The following is a 20,181-nucleotide window of genomic DNA, read 5'->3' on the forward strand; positions in this document are numbered from 1 at the left end:
CAGATAGGATGCGCAAGATAGGCGCCTGCGTCGTCGTAGCGCAGTGATGATGCTCTAGAAGACTCACGACCTTACTAAATGTAGTCATCCATAGGAGCGAGCAGAATCAGTCTGAATGTAGAGAATACATTTAAGTGAGTGGCTTCAAATTGTATGGCGTTTCTTCCATCACCTCCAATGGCCGTGGCGTTTTGCGTTAAGCTCGGTGTTCTGTTGGGGCTGCTGTTCGGACTGGCTCAGTCAGCTCGGTTATACACTGAGGAGGATCCAGTGGTTATACTGAGCAGCGACAGCCTAAAGCAGACCGTGTTGAACTCCTCCAGCGCCTGGCTGCTTCAGTTCTACTCGTCGTGGTGCGGACACTGTATCCAGTACTCGCCTACATGGAAAGCGCTGGCCGGAGACGTGAAGGGTAGGTGCATTTGTATAATCATCTTCCTGTTTATTCACTCCCTCGGTGAAGACAATAACATTTCCTTAAACGTTTTAAGGCATTCACTTCATGCACCCAAGTTTTTCCAAATAATATTATGGAAAGAGGTTATTTAGACATGGTCATCCTTACTATTTAATGGCAAAGTGATAGTAATACCATGGTATATCAAAGTACTAATACTCTGATATATCCCAGTGATTAACATCTCCACATCTCCACGTATACATATGGTAATCATGGTATTGCCATAGTTCAAGTTAAGCATGGTATTGCCTTGATTTATAAGTAATTGCTTTTACTGTTTGGCTTGTTCTACAATAAATGATTTTCGTTTTTATTTTTAAATGGTGTAAATGTATTTCCTTGTACATTATCACATGGGCTTTGCCAAATGAGGCTTACTGTGTTTTTGTGCATTTGGATTTAAGTACACAGGAGGACATGCATGGGAAGTCGATAATCCCTGGTTTGTTGATACACCTGCTTGTAAATCCACGGTTGTTGCTGACTGTTTTCTGTATTTATCATTGCACTCAAGGCCTTTATGTTCACCCACAACACACACACACACACACACTGTCAGATAAATGTCTCCAGGTAGTGTACAGTATATTTATTTTTAGTTGTCTTTTAATATTTAGTTATTAAAACTAATTATAATTATACTATATTAATTATAACGACTTAAATTCTGGCCTTTTGTCACACAAATCTCATGTTGGTCCAAATCTGTATGTTCTGTGGAATATTATTCTGGCCATACTTTTTATATAATTGAGCTATGAATCTCCAAATATAACACAACAGCACCATAAATGCATTAGTCATTCATGTGACTTGTGCACTATATTCATGTCAAAGATTTATGTGATAAAAGGCCAAAATATAAGTTGTTATTTGACACAACTGTGAATGAATCATTCTTTTGAGTCTTTTCAGTGAATCAGTCAGACTGGCCTGAATGATCTGTTCACGAATCAGTTTGTTCCAGTTCTTAGGGTAAAGGGATAGTTCACCCAAAAATGAAAATTGTCATTAATGATGTCGTTCCAAACCCGTAAGACCTTCGTTCATCTTCGGAACACAAATTAAGATATTTTTGATGAAATTCAAGATCTTTCTGACCCTGCATAGACAGCAATGCAACAGACATGTTCAAGGCCCAAAAAAGTAGTAAGGACATCGTTAAAATAGTCCATGTTAGGGATGCACCGAAATTAAAATTCTTGGTCGAAGCCAAACAAAATGAAACACTGGGCCGAAGTCTGAATACCCGAACATTTTCCCCCATATATTTTGCCAATTCTTTCACCATTGCATAAATGAAATAGCCAAAATGTGCTTTTTACGGTTTTGTCTAGCTTTTCAAAGAAAAAATCAATTACAAAACAACAATTAAAAAATATTTCCTTAACACAGAACATTTTTTAACATTCTAGCAGACACTATATCAACAAAGCACAATTTAACTTAAATTATTTTACTAACTTAGTTATTGTCTTACTTTTCTTATTTAATTTTAAAAAAGCATAAAATTGTTACTGAGCAACACAGTTTCAGCACAGCTTTTCCTTGCACATTTGAACCCTGGTGCTGCGAGCTCGTGCAGCGATATTTGAATACATGCAGTGTATTTCAATCATCATACAGTAACCAGCAACAACCACACTTCCTCTTCTTATCGAAGACATGAGATGCAGTTTTTAAACAGTCTCTCGCTGCCGGTGCTTATATAATGATTTTTGCCTCTTTCTCGGACAAATGACTCCACATTGCCGACATGTTTGCTGCATTAGTGCGCGCCTCTGTTTGATCACGTCACATCATTGTTCGGTTATTAATAATTCCGGTTGCCAAATATTTGGTGCATCCCTAGTCCATGTGACATCAGTGGTTCAGCCTTAATTTTATGACGCTACAAGAATACTTTTTGTGTGCAAAGAATACAAAAATAATGACTTTATTCAACAATTTCTTCTCTTCCGTGTCAGTCTTCAGTGCACTTTTACAACAGTACCATGACGCATGCTTGTGCATTCCTCTGCTTGTAAACAAGCCGCAGCACATGCAGGTTCTACATCAGAGCAAAGTTCTCAGACAATAACAACTTAAATTTTGGTCCGTTTGTTATGCAGAGCTATTGTATGGTGTCAGAAGATTTGGAATATAGTGTGTTCCTATGATAGATTTTTTTGAAAAAAAGGCCAGAATTTAAGTTGTTATTCGAAATAAGTTTCTTAGAGAAGTAGCAATGATTCATTCATTCATGGTTTGGACATTCTTTTGAGTCAGGTCTTTTTAATGAAGCAGTTGATCGAGTTCACAAAACTGGTCTGAAACATTCCATGATTTGTTCATAAATTGAACAAATCACTCACTGAATTGATATGTCTTACTGATTTGTCACAGCAGTTAATAGTCTCAGAGAATAACAATTTAAATATAGGTCTGTTTGTCACACAAAGCTGTCATACGACTTCATAAAATTTGGAATATAGTCTATTAGCCATATATAATTTTAATGATGCTTTTTGCATCCATTTGAAGCTTGAATGCTCCAATGCTCATTCATTCTAACTTCTAACTACAATAGTATTTCAGTATTTCTTCTTTGCGTTAGATGGAAGATAGAAAGTATTTGCAGGTTTGTTATGATAAAATTCTAATTTTTCAGTGAACTAAACCGTTAAATTGTCCTGTAATACATGCATTTTTAGAAGTAAAAAATACTTTTAATTATACAAGAATGAAATATAATTATACAAAATCTGGATTTAAAATGGTAGATGAGCTACAGTATGTCAAACCACAAAGTTTGTTTTTATTTGTTTACCTGAATGACTAAACTAATTATTTTAAATATATCCTGTGGTGGGAAAGAGATATGTCTACCTTTTTAAATCCAGACATGACCAAGTTGTGTATATAAGCACCACCAAAATGTCTATATAATATAACACTAACTTGTCTTTAAAACAAATGTATTTGGTTTGCCCAGTTTTTAATGTCATGAGACAATCTCATCAAGCTTAAAATGTTAACACTGATACAAAAATAGCATTTTAAGTTCTGTTATTTTTCATGATCTGAAAACAGAAACTCAACATATGTAATCCTACCAAACTTCTCCTGTATTGTATGTGTTGATGAATTTGATTTTAGAGGTTTAGACCTGATAGACTATAGATTTCCTCTTGTTGCTTTCATTTTCTGTTCGCTGGTTTTGATGAGCGTTTTCTGTAAGCAGCTCTGGTTGGATGGGGAAAGCCCACCTCTGGTCAAGCTGTGGCTCCTAAAGCTCCTCTGAATAAATAATGGGATCAACAGTCACTCTCTCTTTAGACCGTTTTAGAGCTACAAGACCGGCCTAATTGCTAATAAAAATGCTTAGACAGCAGTGCTACGTGCCTGCCATGCTCTGAGCAAAAGGACTGATGGTATTCTGGAGGAAGCCACTTGTGTTGGGTGCAGTGAAGGGTAACGGCGATGAAAAGGTCACTGTAAACTGACACATTTAATCTAAATGAGGGCAAATGCATTTAACACCTTGTCGCGAAGATGCTAAAAGTGGTAGAGCTGTGAAATTAGGTAGAGTCAGTTTTTAAACCATCAATGTCTCAGTTTCAGAGTTCCCTCTCACTGTGTCCAACATCTGTAATGAGTTTTCATTTCAACAACCATTTTTCATGTTTCATGAAGCTTAAATAGTAATCTTAAAGGGATAGTTAACCCAAAAATGAATATTATGTCATCAGTTATGTTGTTTTAAACCTTTTATTCTGTGAAACATAACATAAAAGAAGATATTTGAATGTTGGTAACCAAATAGTTCTGGTGACCATTGACTTCCAAAAAACACTGAGACATTTCTCAAAATATGTTATTTTACTGTGTTTCTCAGTAGAAAGAAAGTTTGGAATGATATGTGGGTAAGTAAATGATGACAGAATTCAATTCTGGGCGTAACTTCTTTTTTTCCCCCTGAATCCTCAAAGCTCATTTTTTCTAGGCTTAAATGGGATCCTAAATCCCAGCTTTTCAATGAGCAGGCAGATGTTGAGACTGCGGTACTAAATGATTACCCTATTCTTATGCTAAAGTATTTTTGTGGAAATTAGACCAGCATATGGTTGACTCACAAATGCATGTGCCATTATCGTATCACAGGGTACAGTATATATGTTCTGGAATGCCATGCCTTGCTTTTCCTCTTCATTGGACTGGGAAGGAAGGGGTGATTATGGCCTTTGGATGACTAACGTTGCGAGGACAAGTCTTCTGTTGAATGCTTTCAGTCTGCCTTTGTTGGCACAAGCTGTCGGCTGGGTGGCTCGCGAGTGGCCGCCTACCAGCTGTTACCTTCACAATGAGGGTCAGATGGCCCTATTGTGAGGACGCGACCCTGCTGTGCATTCCCCCACACATCCCAAAACCCACAGAGTCCCACCCTCAGGTGAAGAATAGAGGGCTAAAGTGCCCCGGCTGTCCCTCCTCTCTCTCATCCAAACATTTTTATATCAGCTGCCTTCTTCACACCCCATCTGCTTCATCTTCCTGACACAGATTTTACAGCTGTTCAGTTTATGAGTTTGTGTTAAAAACAAACCACCTGGCTGTAGAAACTCTGTATGCAATGTATGAAATCATGCTTTGAGGCAGTATGACTATATCTCGTCTCACAAAGGTTTTATGTGAGAGAATTAATATCTACATTTCCGATGTCAGAGCTCAAACTATGTAATGCATCAAATGATTTTAGGCTTCCTGCCAGAGGTCCTTTTACCTCTCCACTTAGGCTATCTGGCATCTGTTCTGGGTGCGAGTACGGATAAAACATTCAGTGTGGACGTCAGCTTGAGTTCTACAACACAAATCAAGAAATATTACTGGGCACAAGTCCTCTTCTCTTTAGGGCTGTTGTGAAATGTCTAAAAAGAGCATTATTAAACAGAAAACAAGTATTGACATATTTTGGTACTTTGGTACATCACTTGATTTAATTTGGGGATATTTCACCCAAAAATGAAAATTATGTCATTATTTGCTCACCTTCATGTCTTTCCAAACCCATTAGATATTTGTTCATCTTTGAAACACTGATGAACGTATTTTTAATGACTGGGGTAATTTATGGCACTGCATTAAAAGTCCATCATGTCAAAACTTTGATTTCAACAAGTTCAGAAAGAGATTGTAAAAGTAATCCATATGAATGGAGCGTTGATCTATGTTTATATTTGAATAAAAGCCTTAATTAAGTCGGTTTATCAGATAAAGTAATTCTGTGACTTTAGAAGATTTGGTTTAAAGGACTCTATTCATATGCATTGAAGTTTAGTGACGTTTTGGTGGAATGGACTTCCAATAGAGGGTCAAAAATCTTCCAGGTTTTATTAAAAATATTTTCATTTGTCGTTAAATGATGAATAAAAGTGTTATGGGTTTGGAACAATGTGAGGGTGAGTACTTGATGACAGAATTTCTCTTTTTAATTTTAGATTTATATATTGTTTTGTTTTTGAAATGCGTGATGTCTCTCTACTCTCATAGACTGGGCACAGGCCATTCAGATAGGAGTTCTGGATTGTGCTCACGAGAAGAACTTCGACATCTGTAAGGAGTTTGGAATCCACTTCTACCCCACCTTCAGGGTATGTTTGTACAAATGATCTTATTTATTCTTTCAGCAGATTAAACTTCTACAGTAAATCTTAACAAGGGTTGTGCGATATTGAAAAATTATTAGATGCCCTTTAAAAAAAATTAAATAACACTTTAATTTTGAAACTTAAACTGTCATTAAGTTTTGGCTTATCTTAATGAGTCAATGAGCTATTCACTAAGTCAGTCCATTAAAACAACTGATTCATTCAGGAATGAAAAAAGATTCTTTATGAATTGGTCATTGAATCATTGACTCACTCGAAGTGTTTAAAAATACAGATACATTCAGTAACATCTCCAGTTACTGGAGATGCACAACAGTTCAGCTGTAGATTTGTTTGGAACCATTATCGTTAGCAAAAACAGACAATGATAATATTGTGTCTAAGATGTCAATACAAAATCAACATTGCATTTTCAATCGCACTGGTAATCGACAAAAACAGCACTATCGTTTGTGTGATATTGCTTAACTAAGTAAAATATAAGACAAAAACTCATGATTGGCATTTTTGGCCCATGCATCTTTAAGTATGGGGCGTTCTAATGGCAATTTAATAGACTACGTCATGCAGAAAATGTACTCCAAGCATGTTTTTGTTTAGTTTTTTCCATAAGAAATCTTATTAGTCCAAACGCTGTACATCAAAAATGTTCATATATATTAAGGATGATTTACAGTCATCTAGTTGTCTATTAACAGACTAGCCAATTCTAGAAGCTGACTGGATTATTTGTACTTAGATTATTTATTTATTTATTTACCTTTTAAATTGAATAAGCATGCTGCCACATGTTTGCACAGTATAAATCTTTTTGGAAATGTTGCATCTTTGAATTCATGCATTAAATGCATCATGTTTCCTATGGTATTTATTGAACGTTTATACTGTGGCAAGTTAACTTTTAAAAAATGAGACCCCTGCCTTCTGCTCTATTTTGCTGTGCTTTCGATCTAGCCGTTTCTGTCTTATCTTTGTCTTATCGAGGTCATGTAAACCTGAAACCAGCGTAATTATACAGTAGACAAATGTATCATTACACCCTTATCAAATTTCTTGTTGGCAGAAACATGCCTGGTTAAGACACTGTAAAAATGTACATATATAGGACATGTTTTATTGTTTTAGAGATTTAATTTGGGAATAATTTCTTCTTCTTCTTTTTTTCAGTATTTTAAGGCACATGACACCACAAATGATTATGGGAAGACATATCGTGGTAGGTGTAATTATTTTAGCTCTGATTAGAATTGAAGCGTTGTCAATTATTATTGTTGCAGTGATTGAAATTATTGTGGAACTAACTTGAATTTCTGATTTTGTTTTATTTGTGCACTGATAGGGGCTGACAGAGAGCTTCAGACAGTGAGGCAGTTGATGGTGAACTTCCTCCAAAACCACACCAAACATGACTGGCCTGTGGGCTGCCCTCCCCTTGACCCTGCCAGGTGCCCAAATCTACAATATTACCACCCATTTTAAATCATCTTCACATACACATTCAATTCCAGCTATTTATAATATTCTATTCCGGCTTTCAGAGGGAAATTAGGAATGTCTGTTTAGGGCTTCATTCCTAGACATAAATGGAGTTCTCTGTTTAGAGACAGTCTGAGTTTGTCATCTGTTGCAGGTCTGAGGTGGTTCTATCCTTAATGGGGAAGAAAACGGAGTTTTATACTGCAGTTATAGTTGAGGATGAAGACTCTTATATTGGAAGAGAGGTATGAAAAGTGGTTGTCAATTAATCTGGTTTTGTATGACATAAAGCAGTATAAGATGGGATGTCATAATTTACCCATATGTCTTTTCAAATTGACCTGATTGTTATTGGTCAATGTTATTTTTATCAGCCAATCAATTTTCAGTTCATTTATATATAATTAAAGCAGGCACAAATTCACACATGCACTACAACTCTGCTGACCGAGTTTTTTCTCAGTGCTGTAAGCATGGCATTGCAGCACTGGTGGGCAATTTGTTGTTCTAAGCATTCACTTTAGATGAGACATACCTTAATTCCAATATGTATGCCATTTTCTTTTATTGATATTAAATTAACTATATTGTGTCCATTCAAGGGTAACTATAGTAATTCTGCTGAATCGCTGTGCAGCTAGAGGGAAAAAAATGCAAATGCATGTAAAAATATATATATATTGAATTGATGGCAAAAGACTTCTTGAAAAAGAAATATGGCGATCCGTCTCAGTTTCCATGATCTGTGCACCACTGTTTCTAATTAGCATGACTTTCTTCCATTGAACACAAAAGTCGTCAAAAACACAAATAAAGAGAATTTTTGCTCAATGTCCAGGCTGCTTTTTACCATAACATAAACATAGATAGACACTGTAAACCTCTAAAAATATTATATTAAAGAAGTATACACACTAGCGGAAAGTAAAATTTTCAGTGAATATCACAGAAGCGTATGCCTGTTCTTTACATAAACCTATTGTATTGTTTTAGAAAACCTACATGACACATTTATAGCACTTTTTTGCTGAACAAGAAAGCAGTTTAAACCAGTGTCTCTCAATAAATCTTTTTGTTATAATAACAAAATAATAAATAAAATGCTAAAACAATAAAAATGATACTGACGTCATATTTTTGAGCATATTATTTATTTATTTTCTTTTAGATTGGATAGGCTTTGAATATTGCCTTTGAGTCAAAAAGTTTGAGAACCACTGGCTTAGACAATCCAATAAACCAAACTCCTTTTGTGTTCCATGGAAAAAGGATAATAACATAGGTTTCAAATGACAAGTGGGTGAGAGGATGATCTAAATGACCCCTTCAGGCATAATTAGTGATGTAGCTAGAATTGTAATGCTCTAATTTAATGTTTTGTGCTCTTTTTAACTAGGTAATTTTGGATCTAATGCCATATGAGGGTTTGGCAGTGAAGAGAGCATTGAGCTCAGACAAACTTCTAATGGAGAAACTAGGGATAAGTTCAGTTCCCTCAGCGTACCTCTTCTATCCCAACGGCACGCACACTGTCATGAATGTGTACGTCAACGGCCTCTGAATTCATTTTAGTCTGACTATCAAAAAGAGGTCCTGTTTATGTGCATTTGATGCATTTTTGTTTGTGTTAACAGTCAGAAGAGGCTACGCTTTTTCTTCTCCTCCTTCCTAAAACTCCTCCCTGGAGTACACAGGAAACAGTCCACCTCGTCCCTGCAGCATCCTCAGCCTGGCAACAATGGACAGGGAACCCAGGTGGAGTGGAAAGAGTTTGAAAAGTGAGTTTTATTGATATTTACACTACTGTTCAAAAGTTTGGAGTCAGCAAGGACAGGTTAAATTGATCAAAAGTGGCAGTAAAAAAAATTACAAAGGATTTCTATTTCAAATGTATCATGGTTTCCAAAAACTATTAAGCAGCAGCTGTTTTCAACACTTGATAATAATAAGAAACATTTCTTGAGCAGCAAATCAGCATATTAGCATGATTTCTGAAGGAGACTGGAGTAAGTACGACTGCTGAAAATACAGGTTTGCCATCACAGGAATAAATTCCATTTTAACATATATTAAAATAGGTTATTACAGTTTTTTTAAATAGTGAATTGTAATAGTATTTCACAGTGTTACTATTTTTTGCTGTATTTTTGATAAATTCAGACAAGGTGAGCACAAGAGTCTTCTTAAAATAAAATGTAAAAATAATAATAATAGTAATTAAATAAATATCTTACCAACCCCAGGCTTTTGAACAGTAGTGTACATTTCCTGTAAAAAGTGACGTTGTCCGAATTTCTGCAGTTTAGCAGTTTAGAAGATGAACACTCATTTTTGCTTGCTGTTAATTTAACTTTAAGACGAGGTAACCAATATCAATGTTTCTTCAGGTCTAAGGTTTACATGGCAGATCTGGAATCTGGCTTGCATTATCTACTGAGGGTTGAACTCGCCACCCACAAGACCTTAGAAGGAAAAGAACTAAAAACTTTCAAGGACTTTGTAACAGTTGTCGCCAAGGTAGCATTGTAACCCAAACACAACATTTTCTTTGCACTTGAGCTGTCTTCTCGCACTAGAATTGTTTTCATTAGAGCGTTGAAATTTACAAGGTTATATCTTACTTGGCCCATTTGATTGTAGCTATTTCCAGGTCGTCAATCTGTAGTGAAGCTTCTCGAGACATTGCTAGAATGGCTAGTCAGTTTACCTTTGGAGAAGATCCCCTACGATGCTATCCTGGACTTAGTTAACAACAAGATGAGGGTAAGACTGTCACCCACCAAACAGCTTATTGCATAATACATCTCATAAAGTCTTTTGCCTGATGACATGTAAGCTTTTAGTTGTTTTTGTTTTTTTGTGTATGTGACAGGAGCATAAATCAGTATGCTGGTGCTCTGTTTGTGTTATTCTCAGATCTCAGGGCTGTACCTGAGTGAGCAAGTGCAGTGGGTTGGATGCCAGGGTAGTAGTGTGGCACTAAGAGGATATCCCTGCTCCCTCTGGACTCTCTTTCACGTTCTGACTGTGCAAGCTGCCAGCCGACCCGATGCTCTAGCCAACACTGGTATGAGCAGGGAAATCCCTTCTGAAACAAGTTTGAGATGATCTCATCCGTTGTTATCGCTATTGTAGATTAGCAACGTTCAGTGTAAATAATTCTGTAATATAATAATTTCATATGTTGCTGTTTGGTCTGTAGCAAGCAGAGCATTCATTTGGTAGATGTTTTCTATTAGTTCCTGTTCGCCATTGCTACAATTAATTTAAACCCACCTTTTTCTTCTCAGGGTTTGAGGATGATCCCTTGGCAGTGCTTCAAACCATGCGCTGCTACATTGGGACCTTCTTTGGTTGCCAGGAGTGTGGGAAGCATTTTGAGGAAATGGCTCAGGAGTCTCTGAACCAGGTCAAGTCTGTTGATGATGCAGTTCTGTGGCTATGGAGAAAACACAACCAGGTTAATGCAAGACTGACAGGTAAGACAGAAAAGGACTGCACAAATGTACATTTAGGTATAAGTGAGTGACAAAATATATACATTAGTGAAGTTTGGGGTCAGTAAGTCTTTTTTTCTTTTTCTTTTTTCTTCAGCAAAGACGTTAATTAACATTAAATCCATTTTAGAACGTTACAAAAGATTGTCATTTCAAATTAGTTCCGTTCTTTTGAATTTTCAATTCATTAAAGAAAAAATGCTACTGAAAAAATGTTTCACAGTTTCCACAAAAATATTAAGCAGTGCAATCGTTTTCAGCGTTGAGAACAGTAAGAAATGTTTTTAGAGCAAATCAGCATATTAGAATGATTTCTGCTGAATCATGTGATGCTAAAGACTGGAGTAATGACTCCTGATTAATTCAGCTTTGCCATTAAAGGAATAAATATAATAATGTCCAATATTCAAAGAGAAAACAGTTATTTTAAGTTGTAATATTTCACAATATTCTTGTTTTCAGTGTGTTGTTAATTAAATAAATGTAGCCTTTATGAGCATAAGAGACTTGTTTCAAAAACAGTAGAGAAATCTTACCAACCCCAAACTTTTTGAATGTAGTGTAAGAAGAAAGGGAAAAAAGGAAAACTGGCTGGAATAATGAAAGGAGACAAGAAAGAAGTATAGATAGGTAGAATGAATGAAAGAAAGAAAGAATTAGGACTAAAAGACGGTTAAAAACATGATGCCATATAAAAGGACAGGAAATAAGGAAGGAGCACCGGAGGGAAAGAAAAGGGAATGGAAGAAAGAATGAATTAGAAATGAAAGGAAAAAGAACTGTAAGAAAGGATGTGGGGGGCATTTGAAGAACAGGAAGCAAGAAAGGAGGAAAGACATGAAGGATAGAATGCAAAGGTGATAGAAAGAGGTAAATATGGTAACAGAACGTAGGATTGAGAAGAAAAAAGAAAGAAATATTGGGAAGTAGGAAGGAAATAAAGTATGGAATTAGGACTGGAAGGGAAAACACATTAGGGAGAAAGCAAGAAGGGCAGGAGGAAAAGGCAAAAGGGGAAGGAAGGAAAAGAACAAAAAAGAAGGATGGATGGAAGGGTAGAAAGAATAAAATTAGGACTGAAAGAAAGGACGAATGAAAGAATGACTTCATTAATGTGCTAGAAGAAATTCAAGAACTACAATGACATTTTCATGTCCAAACTATAAATGTAAATTTCTCATAAACATGCTAGCAGACGTTACCCTCATAGCTGACTGCACTCGTTATACAGGTTCAATGAGCGAGGACCCCATGTTTCCTAAGACTCAATGGCCGACTCCTGATCTCTGTCCCACATGCCATGAGGAGCAAGAAGGCCTTCATGTCTGGAACGAACAGATGGTGCTCGCTTTCCTCAGACAACACTACGGTGCCTCAAACATCTCCCCAAAATACTCCAGCAACAGCCAACCAGAGCCAGGCCCTCCTGCTCCCGACAAACCCAAAGCCATAACCAAACCTAACAGCAACCTTCACCTCAACCAGAACCGAAAGCCATCTCCTGACAGCGCTCCTAAACATCAGAAGAGGAGTGACACCAATGGTGCGGGAGAGAAGCACACCGGCATCCAGATAGAAGCCCGGCCAGGGATGACGTTCCTGGGCCTGGGATTCTCCAGCGTGGACATGAGTCTCTGCGTGCTCCTCTATGCCCTCTCCTGCGTATTCCTCATGTTCATGTTTTTCTTTTTCCGCTTTCGCTCAAAGAGATGGAAAACCAGAAACTACCGGCCTTACGTATAGCAGCAGGAAACTGTGGATCAGGTGAATGTAATATATGAAACCCCTGCCAAGTGTTAAAGGAGACTTTTAATTTATTTAATTACTTTTGTTTTGATCTTGTTGTTGTTGATGTTTTTGTGATGTGTTTTGTAATGAAGAACTTGTGAAAGTTTAACTCTTGTATCAGGCCTAGTTTTGTGAACAAGCACCTGTTAGCGAGGATTTCTCAACCCTAAACAAACAGAGAGGATGATTTAACAGGAGAAGCTATTTTATTATAGTAAAAGTAACAACCTAGGTCAAAGTATATTTTTATGAATATTCTACATTATTTATAGAGATTTTTATTGAAATAATATATCCTAGGTTTCTCACAGGGTATATATCGCTCTCTATGAAAGTCACTCTGTCCCCATAATTCTGTTTGATGGTCCAAAAAACACTTGGGAATATGATTTATTCTGTTGCTCAAGGTCGCTAGCCGAGAAGCCAGTGACACGAAACGCTGCCTGTCAATGACCAGATGTGGAAGAACCCTCAGTCTTGTCTGCATATGAAGTCACAAAAAGAGCTACAGTTAATTTTAAGCTTAATTTCTTTCTTTTTATTTTTTTATTTTTATTTTTCCCTTTTTAAATCTTGTCAAATTGGTTGCATGGATGCAACTCAGCAGTAAGGGATTTATAATGACTACAATAATCTCTTCCCAAAAATAAAAATCTCAAATTTTCAGACTTTGTAGTAACTGGTTATACTGAGCACATTTAGTGAGTAAACCTTTATTGATAATCTGTTTTTTTTTTTTTTTTTTTTGTAGATTACAAAGGCTCTTTTGAACTGGAACTTATTTCAATAATGATTTTATACTTTTAACTTTTTCTGTCTATGTCACTGTAAAAACAAATGCGTTCTATTGTAGAGCTCATAGAAGACACACCATACATGTTGAACCTTAAGGGAAACCATTATTACAGTGTACTCAGAGGATTCCTGATCACATAATGTTTATTGTTTAACATCTACATTACTACAGCAGTATTTTGATTCAAAGTTTTAGAATTAAAATGTGTTGATATTGTAAAACTCTAAATATCATTATCAGCATTTGGTTTGTGAACTGATTTGTAATGTGTTCAGCTTGTGATATTTATTTCACTATCTAATGGAGCAGTGTTAACGTGGACCTGAGGCTAAATATTTATAAAGCATTCTTAATAAACTACGGCTTCTGTGTTGTGACAGTATGTGCCCATAATGGTGGCCTTCTAAGCTGCTCCAAATGAACGGCTGTGAATTGCATAGCATTTAATTATTATTATTTCCAGTGCTTTAAGAATTATATTTTTATCTAAAGACTATTTTTGGGTGCGGTTGTTCTGTATATATGCAGTTTGCCCTTTCAAGGAGTTGTTGCATTTTGTATGAAGAACACTAAGTTATCTTTCAAATAAAAATATGTATTTCCCATCATTTTCTAGTTCATATCTACCAACAATGCAGATACATACACGTACTTGAGTTTTATATAGCACCACTATAATATACTGTTACTTGTGGTATAATGTAAATGTTTCATTTTGAGATCGGTTTTCTGAAGAGTGGTTCTTAAACGATTTTTTATGAGGAGAACAGTCGAATGTACCATCCGGAGAACACGGTGCAACTGCAACTTCAAGTCTAAGCACACCGGGAGGTCATTTAAGTTTTCTATTGCTGTAAGTCTGTGTCTGCCCTCTAGTAGGCAGTATGGAGTATCCCTTTCCCCACCAGCTCAGACTGCAGTCTGTTCTCCCCAGGGACATCATGCATGTGACCATACTAACTCTGTCTATTACTAGAGCTCCAGCTGTCAACTTAACAGATGTCTGCACAGGCACTTATGTTTCCAAATGTAAAATAACTTGCTGTGTTCATCTCTTCACACTGGAAGAGGACATTTTCCTCAATGATGGTGTGCATTTCACACTGGAAACAAAGTTTAAGGGCACTTTCTTCAAGCGACAGCTTAATGTGTCAAGTTTTGCTTTTTATTCCCCTGGCTCTGACACAGTTTCACAGCTTTTAAAGAGACCAGACAGCTGGAATCAAGTTTTGCAGCATTCGCAGGGTGTGTGTCTGCTGCACCTTATTGATTTATTATAATTTTTTTGCTGTTGATATTAGACACAAGACTGGAACATGGCAGTTCATCTCTAATAGCGCTGACTCACGCCGTAGCCCGTCGGCGTCTCAGCATTAAAAGGCAGCGAGTCAGAGACAGAAGCATAGCGCCTTCTTCCCCACTTTGCTTAGAGATGCTGCTTTACTGCCCCACTGCTCTGTACTCAACTCTTACTTGCACACTACAGTCTTTCAGCCATCCGTCTAATACGTGCCGCCTTAAAATGCTTCTCGGTTTGATGTACTGATCTGACATTCAGGGCAGCTTTGAGGCTGAGTCTCTCTCTTTTCTTTCTCTTATCGGTTGAGTATCTGTCTGATGCCGTGTTGGCACATCTGATTGGGTATGCAGACTCTGTACTGAGCATGCCAGCCTGTGACAGGGACTGCAATGCAGAGCTGCTCTCCTGGCACACACCATTTGTCTGCCCTTAATGTAAATAATCCTGAGCATGCAGCCGATCATGGCAGAGACGGCTTCTGATGGATTATGTGTCAGCACGCGTTCGGGTTGGTGCATGCGGAGTGCACGCTCTTGTTCTTTTCTTTTCTTCGTGTGTTGACGCTCAAATAAAAGTGAGCCATTGCTCCCTCTCTCTCTTTCTGTCTTGCCTGTCTTTTGTCTCCATCGCACATGAACACGTTTACTCTCTGCAGGGCAGTTATCCGCATCAGGCTCTCTCTCTTTCTCTGTCTCTCTCGCTCGCTCGATCTCTCTCTCTCTCTCTCTCTCTCTCACTCTGTGTCCTTAAATGACTTTCCTTCAGTCTCACTCCCTCCCCCTCTCTCCCTAGTCTCTGTGTCTGTGCCTATAGCCTCTCTCCCCCTTTCTGTGACATACAGTAGATGGTGCATCGATTGCACACAGACGCTTGCTTTCCCTCTCGCTGGCTCAGTCCTGTGCGGGGAGGAAGAGGACGGATTGAGACGTATCTCCCTGCTTCTCAAGGTACCTTTCCTCATGCTGAGCTGCTGTGTGGAGCCTGGCCGCATTCTCTCTCTCTCATCTCGGAAGATTCTGCTATAGAGGTCAGGTAGTGGCGGGGTGGAGAGGGAGGGTGGGCGGGTGGGTGGGTTTGTGGGTCACTTTTCAGCTTCTTTTGAATACTCCAGGCAAGCTTATGCTGAGTTGCCAAACATGCAGACTCTAGTAATGTTGGGGTGAAGAGAGCTGTTTACCAAGGGAGTTGCTGTGCAGCATTTCTGTCGCATTTTTCTGCTGTGTCTGCACCAGATAAACATTGTGTGACTTTTGAATCTAGTCATTTTCTGTTTGTTACCTCATCAAGCCGGTCCACCTTCATTTTGACTTTCTGCTGTCTTAGATGTCTGGTGAGAACATCCTGTCTTCTCCAGAGATCTGAAACGGGCATTATGTCTCAGCTCTTGCACATGGAGATTCCAAACTTCGGCAGCACTGTTCTGGACAGCCTTAACGAACAGCGGCTGCTGGGCCAGCACTGCGATGTGGCCATCATGGTCAACGGACAGGCCTTCAAGGCCCACCGCGCCGTTTTGGCGGCCAGCAGCCTCTACTTCCGTGACCTGTTCAGTGGAAGTGCCCAGACGCTCTTTGAGCTGCCCTCATCTGTGGCCCCGTCCTGCTTCCAGCAGATTCTATCGTTCTGCTACACGGGCCGGATGACGGTGAGTGCCAGCGATCAGCTCATGGTCATGTACACCGCAGGCTACCTTCAGATCCAGAACATCGTAGAGCGAGGAATGGACCTCATGTTCAAGGCCAGTGCTCCATACTGCGACTCGCAGACATCTGCCACAGACGATCCCCCGAGCCCAAACAACAACAACTCCTCCCTGTTGCTAGGCGACCAGCCCACAACTGTCTGCAAGATCAAGGAAGAGAAGCTGGAGACCCCGGTGTGTGCTCAGAACGGGGAGCTAAAGCACTCTGAGGAGGACAGGGGACCTAGGGGTAGATCTTCAAGGAATGGCACTCTTTTCTACACAAGTGGAGGCGCAAACGGGGTCATACCCGTGATGCATGCTTACGAGCACTCGACCCGAGATCATGCCAGTCCCGGTGCCTCTAGCCTCCCGACCACAGACAGCCCAACTTCACACCAAAACGAGGAGGAGGACTTTGAAGACGACTCTTACGAGAGCCTGACAAATGGGAAGATCTTTGGGGGCTCGTCCGGGATCTACGGCAGTAAATGTCTTTTAACGGACTTCTCTTTTGCTCCATTGCAGCTCAAAACACAACGGATTTATCCCTGTGAGTGTGATCTATTCTGTCTCTTCCCAGTGCAAGAGAAGATGGAGGTGTCCTCCCTGCCTCTGTCCTTGGAGAACCGTTTCTGTGTGCTGTTAGGAGGAGACAGAGAGGCTCTGCCTGCCGGACTCATCAGCCAGATCGGCTACCGCTGCCACCCTGCTCTCTACACAGAGGGCGACCCTGGAGAGAGACTGGAGCTGATTGCAGGTGAGGCCTGAATAATAGCAGCCTGTCTCAAACTCCATGTCCATCTGAATTATTTATCAGTCCAGACTGAGTCATTTGAGTCACTGATTCAGAGCTAAGGTCTCCTTGTTTCTCTGTTGTTGGTGCTGTGGAAGGATCTGGTGTCTTCATGACTCGTGGGCAGCTGATGAACTGTCACCTCTGTGCTGGGGTCAAACACAAAGTCTTGCTGAGACGTCTTCTAGCTGCTTTTTTTGACAGGTCTAAAACATTACAGATGTGTAACAAGTGTAATGTGTATCTGTCTGAAATACCAAGAGCTCAGTTCTGCAGTAAAAATAGCCGAGCAGAGTTGGAATCAATCTTCTCACATTCAAATGTTTAGTATATTGTGTTTGGTAACTATAAGGACCGCATGGTGTTTTGGAAAAATATTGTGTGTGTGCCCTCCAGTGGTTGACTATGGTATTTTGACTGCAGGAACACACTGGCCGACAGCTGTGGGACTGGAATACGTTCCTCCAACTGTGATCCAAATCGCAAACCGCTGGACAGCCGCATACTCAACACAGTAAAACGTGAGTGACCCTTTGCTATGCTGTTACAGTAAGCAAAACTGACTCTACTTAATATGTTCCTGTTCCTTGGTTTGCTGCTTTTTTTTTTCTTTTTTTTTTATAAAGTCTTCAAAATCTTTCATCAAAACTTTCCTTGCCTGCAATTTCCACTTTTCGTGATCCAATCAGTTTCACCTTACCAACATTTAATCCTTTTTCATTCGGAAATATGTTACAATGTAGAAGTGCAATAGGTTCAATGTTGACTTGAAGCATTAATATTCCTCTTTTTCTCTCTGTTTTATCATTAGTCTACTGTCAGAACTTTGCCCCTAACTTCAAAGAAAGCGAGATGAATGTGATTGCTGCAGACATGTGCACCAATGCCCGGAGAGTTCGAAAGCGCTGGCTCCCCAAGATCAAGTCCATGCTTCCGGAGGCGATCGAGGTGTACAGGGGAACTGCGGTCCTGAGCCAGGTGGAAGGAGCTACCCAACCAGGCGGTGGCTTTCCCTTTGAGTCCGAGTTCAAACACCTGGCAGCGTCAAATCTGACTCTGGAGCAGCATCTCTATGGAGACTGTAGAGAGACACTGAGGAATGGCTCTCACTTCAATATGGAAGAGAGGTCCCAAAAAGGTGAAGAAGCCAAGACTGAGCCAAGCCGAGCCAAAGAGCCAGACAACCCGCAGGAAGTTGAAAGGCTTCCAGAGAGTCCCGAGAGAGCGGCTAGTGTGCTCGCCCTCAACCCTGCTAGCAAGAAAGGGGAAAAAGAGCATGCAACCAGCAGCCCCAGATCACAGAGAGAGGAACAGAACAGACAGAGACCACTAAAAGACGATCAGTGACTTCCTCCACTTCATACTATTAAAAACTGGTCTGCAGCTTCTCACACCAAAAAGGATCATTACCAGTAAAGGCAGTCTCCCATGCCACTGAACATTACATTAAAGCTGCATGATCATGGGAACTGGACATACAACATTTTTTCCAGGATAGACTGAAAAATGTCTGCATTAAATACAGTTGTGATTACAAGTTTACCTACCTCCTGAAGAATCTACAAAATGTTTGTTTCTTTTAAAAATATGAAGGGATCATAACAATTGCATTTTAGTTTATTACTCACCTTATTAAGCTGTTTGAGAGATATTTACATTTATTCCACAAGACAAAATAATTAAATTTACACATCTGATACTTTTCAAAGGTTTACATACCCTTGGATTTTAATAATACATATTGCCTCCTCAAGCATCAGTGACGGTCTTTTGCGATAGTTGTGCATGAGTTTTTGTTTGGTCCTGAGCAGTTAAGCTGTTCTTGACAAAGCCTCCAGGTCCAGTAAGTTATTTGGTTTCCCAGCATGCTCTGCACATTTGAGTTCTTCCCTACAGTGGCTATGTAATGCTGCCAGTTTTGCTGCTCTGGACAATTGAGGGACTCATGCAAAACTGTGATGCTTGAGGCAACTCACAATATTAAGAATCAAAGGTATGTAAACGTCTGATTAGGATTTTTGTGTAGTTTTTTTTTTTTTTTTCTTATGAAATTTACACAAATATCTGTAATGCAGCTTCTTCAGGGCAATACTAAATTACTAAAAAAATAATAAAAAAACAAAAACAATTTCATGATATTATTTTTAAAAAAATACTAAATGTATTACTGATTCCCCAAGGGGTATGCAAACATCTGAGCACGACTGTCTAAAAAATTTAAAGAAGCCACTTAGCATACGTAAATACCGGCACATATACAAGCCCAGTACATTAAGGCAAGCTGCAGTGCGTTTTTTATGAATGCATGTGATGCATAAGCTCTGGCATTTCTGACTAAATACTCTTGCCAATTACAGAAACAAATGGATCATGGACTTCTGCATGGCAAAAACAAGTGAAGGACAAAGGCCCTCCTTAATATAACACGACTTACATGCTTCAGAAATCAACTATACTGCTTTGACTCCAGCAGGACAGTGGGGTTGCTATGTACAAAGCTGACTGTGGGACTGCTGAGTTCAGTACAGTAAGGGAAGCTGAACAGAGAACAACAGTTCTCTAGAGAGTAGCTTGGACTCTCAGTTTTCCCTCTCAAGCTTTTTAATCTTACTCTTGTTCTCAAGCTGCTGTATAGTAAATGCTTGCCTGTTTTTTTGCATATCAGCTGGTCTGGACATTTGAAACGTGATTGTATGATTGTTTTTTGGAAGAGAAATAAAGGAAAGGATTATTTTGAGGGAT

At 39.0% G+C, this 20,181-nt stretch overlaps 2 protein-coding genes across 5 annotated transcripts; both read left to right on the plus strand.

The window, feature by feature from the left end:
* The first annotated feature begins 53 nt into the window (after positions 1–53).
* Positions 54–14,270, plus strand: qsox2 (quiescin Q6 sulfhydryl oxidase 2). The gene is made up of 12 exons (XM_058777653.1): positions 54–412; positions 5,987–6,087; positions 7,273–7,321; positions 7,445–7,550; positions 7,736–7,826; positions 8,978–9,123; positions 9,216–9,359; positions 9,969–10,098; positions 10,222–10,344; positions 10,498–10,648; positions 10,872–11,060; positions 12,310–14,270. Exons 1-12 carry the CDS (start codon positions 154–156, stop codon positions 12,819–12,821), a joined length of 2,001 nt encoding a protein of 666 aa, XP_058633636.1. The 5' UTR covers positions 54–153; the 3' UTR covers positions 12,822–14,270.
* A 1,499-nt stretch (positions 14,271–15,769) lies between these two features.
* LOC131540915 (nucleus accumbens-associated protein 2) lies at positions 15,770–20,172 on the plus strand. 4 transcript variants are annotated; one of them, XR_009271356.1, is made up of 6 exons: positions 15,783–15,989; positions 16,286–17,403; positions 17,538–17,643; positions 17,863–17,960; positions 18,251–19,432; positions 19,797–20,172. XR_009271356.1 is itself a non-coding variant. In XM_058776299.1 (6 exons), exons 2-6 carry the CDS (start codon positions 16,335–16,337, stop codon positions 18,784–18,786), a joined length of 1,713 nt encoding a protein of 570 aa, XP_058632282.1. In that variant the 5' UTR covers positions 15,783–15,989; positions 16,286–16,334; the 3' UTR covers positions 18,787–20,172. The 4 variants fall into 4 exon arrangements, 3 of the variants coding, with proteins under 3 accessions (XP_058632280.1, XP_058632282.1, XP_058632279.1); XM_058776299.1 differs by having other exon boundaries at positions 16,286–17,130; positions 17,227–17,403; positions 18,251–20,172; XM_058776297.1 differs by having other exon boundaries at positions 15,770–15,909; positions 18,251–20,172.
* The last annotated feature ends 9 nt before the right edge of the window (positions 20,173–20,181 follow it).

The sequence above is a fragment of the Onychostoma macrolepis genome, chromosome 05 (genome assembly GCF_012432095.1).
Source record: "Onychostoma macrolepis isolate SWU-2019 chromosome 05, ASM1243209v1, whole genome shotgun sequence".
Classification (NCBI taxonomy): Eukaryota; Metazoa; Chordata; class Actinopteri; order Cypriniformes; family Cyprinidae; genus Onychostoma; species Onychostoma macrolepis.

What these genes read in the sequence shown, in the direction of transcription:
- qsox2 (XM_058777653.1), top strand. Translation starts at nt 154, where the DNA reads ATGGCGTTTCTTCCATCACCTCCAATGGCCGTGGCGTTTTGCGTTAAG. An exon ending in ACTTCTACCCCACCTTCAGG is followed by an intron (nt 6,088 to 7,272) that starts GTATGTTTGTAC and finishes TCTTTTTTTCAG; the next exon opens with TATTTTAAGGCACATGACAC. An exon ending in TTATGGGAAGACATATCGTG is followed by an intron (nt 7,322 to 7,444) that starts GTAGGTGTAATT and finishes GTGCACTGATAG; the next exon opens with GGGCTGACAGAGAGCTTCAG.
- LOC131540915 (XM_058776297.1), top strand. Translation starts at nt 16,335, where the DNA reads ATGTCTCAGCTCTTGCACATGGAGATTCCAAACTTCGGCAGCACTGTT. An exon ending in GAGACTGGAGCTGATTGCAG is followed by an intron (nt 17,404 to 17,537) that starts GTGAGGCCTGAA and finishes GTGCTGTGGAAG; the next exon opens with GATCTGGTGTCTTCATGACT. An exon ending in CTAGCTGCTTTTTTTGACAG is followed by an intron (nt 17,644 to 17,862) that starts GTCTAAAACATT and finishes TTTTGACTGCAG; the next exon opens with GAACACACTGGCCGACAGCT.